General features: G+C 39.7%; 1 protein-coding gene and 1 long non-coding RNA gene across 3 annotated transcripts in view; one reads left to right on the top strand and one right to left on the bottom strand.

Moving 5' to 3' along the window:
- LOC118337881 overlaps positions 1 to 3,484 on the top strand; it is a 22,455-nt gene that overhangs the window by 13,621 nt on the left and 5,350 nt on the right. The gene's annotated exons all lie outside the window — the stretch shown is intronic.
- The window catches only part of LOC118337879 (copper chaperone for superoxide dismutase-like), a gene marked incomplete in the record, with an annotated part of 7,906 nt that overhangs the window by 2,761 nt on the left and 1,661 nt on the right, over positions 1 to 3,484 (bottom strand). For both annotated transcript variants that reach the window (XM_035675013.1, XM_035675014.1), the window contains 4 exon segments: positions 37 to 140; positions 301 to 378; positions 779 to 839; positions 1,982 to 2,156. In XM_035675013.1, coding sequence (XP_035530906.1) covers positions 37 to 140; positions 301 to 378; positions 779 to 839; positions 1,982 to 2,156 — 418 coding nt within the window.

Genomic DNA, 3,484 nt, shown 5'->3' with positions numbered 1-3,484 from the left:
AGACCTGGGCTACTGGTGCTAAAGCTGTTGACCCACCTTTCCCCAGAGTTTCCAGTCTGCTTAGAGAGAGGGTGGTCACCTCGACCAAGGTCGTCCTCCCCTGCATCCACTACCAGCGATCGGCCAATCACATCCCATACCTGCAGCGCGGGCACCAAGGGATCAATTAGAAGGGGATTAAAAGCTGTTTGGAAATCGGATGTTGATATAGGACATCTCGGCTTTCTAAAACCTTTTTAAAGCTCAATATACTGTAGCTACCTGTGTGTGTGTGTGTGAGTGTGAGTGTGTGTGTGTTACCTTTATCTGACTGTCCTCTAGTCTAAATGAGGCTCTGCCATCTGGTCCAGCAACAATATTCCCCAGATCACCTGCATGCTGTACGACAATATTGCACGTGAGAATAATTACACATAACCACATGACACACAGTGAGTAAATAACAGTGAACCATAGAAGTAAACACACAAGGAGGATACAGCGTGACAGCCAGGAAACACTGCCTCAGACTTGTAGCTCTTTCATACACTTTATTGGAAATTTAGCACCTGGAGCACAACTGCTCAGAATGGCTCCTGTGGGACAGATTTGGCAATCTGAGAGGCGAATCTCATCTTACATTTGGCTTGTGTTGAAGTTTTATTAAATCTCAAGAGTGGTTTCGTCAGAATTTACGATAAGAGGCCCCATTATTTACTTTATGTTTTGCTCCTTGATCCTCTTAAATCTAAATTTCTGGCAAGTTGTCTCCAGAAAAATTTATATATATATACTGTACCCTTTCAGAGTCCCCTGGGCCGCCGTGTTGTCTTCCAAAGGGGTTATAGTGCTCTCCACAACTGTAAAAAGGACAAAATTGAATCTTATTTAATACAAGTTTGTTTTTAGAGCAATTTCAAAGTATAACTCTGGGTGCTGTTACTGTCCACTGTTGATAGAGTTGCATTAGGTGACGAACGGCTGGGGCACTTCTACAAAAGATGAGCAACTGTGTTAAAAATGTATCGTGTTTTTTTTTTTGGGTGATGCCTTTTACTTTGACTGCTTCTTGAAAATGTTTTAATTTGTTTGTATAATTAAAATGCATTACATTTTATAGTTTCTTTAGTAGTATTTTCTGAGACATTTCTTGATGACAAACATTGTATGCCTGTGAAATACTGGGGACAGAACTAGTTCATATACATATTAAAAGGCTTGTCAATGTATCAAAAACAAAAATGTCAAGTCATAAACCTCTGTACATAAAATGTAAGAAGAGTCGTCGACTATGACTCAATTAGTCGCCAAATATTTTGATTTTATTAATTAATTGTTGAAGTAATTTTTCATGCAAAAAAGGCAGAAAATGCTGTTTTACAACCTCTCAAATATTTTCAGCTTTTCTCCGTTTTATATAATATTAAACTAAAATTCTTTGGGTTTTGGATTGACAAGACAAGAAGTTTAAAGATCACTTTGGACTTAGAGAAACTGGGATGAACATTTTTCACTATTTCCTAACATTTTATAGACCAAACAATTAATTGATTAATCTAGAAAGTAATTGGCAGATTCATCGATAGTGAAAATAATCGTTAGTTGCAGCCCTGTATGAAATAATTCAAACTGATGGCTGTGACATAAACCTATACTAGTAAGTGTATATAGATAACCATTAACCCAGCTGTGGCCTTCTCTACACTGCACACTCAAAAATTGATGGCACACACCTAAAACTCAAAGCATACTACAAGGAACCTTTCCTGCTTTATTTTACGATTCTCCCTCTTCACAACTCCATGTTGAAGGACTTTTTTAAAATCATTTTGGATCTTGTATCAGTGCCCAGGTAGTTAAAGCTTGAAATACTGAAAAGTGCACCACTTCCAGAGCACTAAGGATGAGTCCAACTAAATAAAGTACAGTCATATACTGCTGAAACCATTAACAAGGCCAAGAAAATCTTACAGTGTGTAAGATTTTCTGACAGCAGTCCTACCTGAGGCAGTCCAGTGTGAGGTCCCCCAGGGCGTGCACATGGAGGCCGTGGGGTCCAGGCTCCAACCCATCAATGGTCCCATCGATCAAGCATCGCTGTTCGGACAGCTGCAGGAAACGCACCACACCCTGGATCGTTCCCACACCAGCCATCATGGCCACTGCTGAACCCAGATCTGTCGTAACAAAATACAGAGATCCTGCAACAGTTTATTTATGTTTATGGCTGTGAGCTCATATCAAGATACATCCAGGTTGTGTTTAGGTGTCACTGCAGTGTATACACGGAGTAAGAATGCATTACAAATGCGTCTCGAGTGAATGCCTGTCATCAGATTATGGTTCTCAGCTCACTTTTGATTTTATCTGAGGGAATCTGTGAGCTCAACAGAAACATACACAGCTATTTTTATATCAGCTGGCACACAGACTTCAAACCCTTGTCTGATATGTAGTACAGGGGCAAATCAACCATAATCAACTGTGTTTGAGAATGTACATGTACTGACTACAATGTTGTGGTCAGGGATACAAAATAGGTGCAATCACACTTCTATTTAGCATTCAACTTCTGATGTTTGTCCAGGATGTGTTTTATTACTATGCGTGAACAGCACCAGTGCCTCAACAATTGAAGCTGGAAGTCTCAATTATAAAGTATCTTTGTCTTGCAAGGAGATCAATGAGAGCAGTTTTAGTTACCTGCATTTCAGGAGACCTTTGTCTGCAATTTAGCCATCTACTAAAGGCTACATTACCGTAACATATTGTTCTTAGAAGGTTCCCTGTGGAGTTTTTGACCTCTAGTAGCACTATGGAGCTGTTTTTCTATGAGTGGGGGATGCGCATACACATGCCTGCCAATGGTTTCACACCATTCCCCTGATCTACAGGTGGTGGTAACGTGCCAAGAAGATATGCTGCGAAGTGCTTGCAAAGGCAAGGAAGAAGAAAACAGCAAGCTAGTAAACGAGGATGTAAACAATGCTGGATTTAGGATACTATTGGCTTTGCAAATATTGCATGAATGATAACCCCTACCTACATGTATTTAAACCCTAGATCTGTTTATGTGGTTGCTGTGGTTCTCTCGGAGTAATCAGTGGTCTGCAGTGTTTCCACCCCACCATCCTAGTTCAGTGTGCTAGGAGGGGTGCTAAGAGTGGTCCTGCAGGTACCATCAACAGCTTTTGACAATGGAAACTCAAAAATAACTGTTCTAATGTGTAACAAAGCAGACCACAATGAACTCAACTGCTTGGTGGAAATGGGGCCTAAACGTAAATATAGCTCTTGTTGTTTTTGTTTTTTTACTAGAAAACTCCACAGGGTACCTTTAACATGCAGAAGTAATAACTAAAAGACTTAAAAGATTCAGTTTAACTAGGAGAGGCTAGGTATAGTGCAATTTTAAATTAACATAAGAAGCCAAAGTTCTCAAACATCTGAACACATGAAGCTGTAAAATAAATGTAAATGGTCTTTAAAAACACTCAAGAAATGA

The sequence above is a fragment of the Morone saxatilis genome, unplaced genomic scaffold (assembly GCF_004916995.1).
Source record: "Morone saxatilis isolate NCDOM2014 unplaced genomic scaffold, NCSU_SB_2.0 Contig4, whole genome shotgun sequence".
NCBI classification, from domain to species: Eukaryota; Metazoa; Chordata; class Actinopteri; family Moronidae; genus Morone; species Morone saxatilis.
Note: the sequence above shows the minus strand (reverse complement) of the source record. Positions and strands in the feature narration are given on the sequence as shown.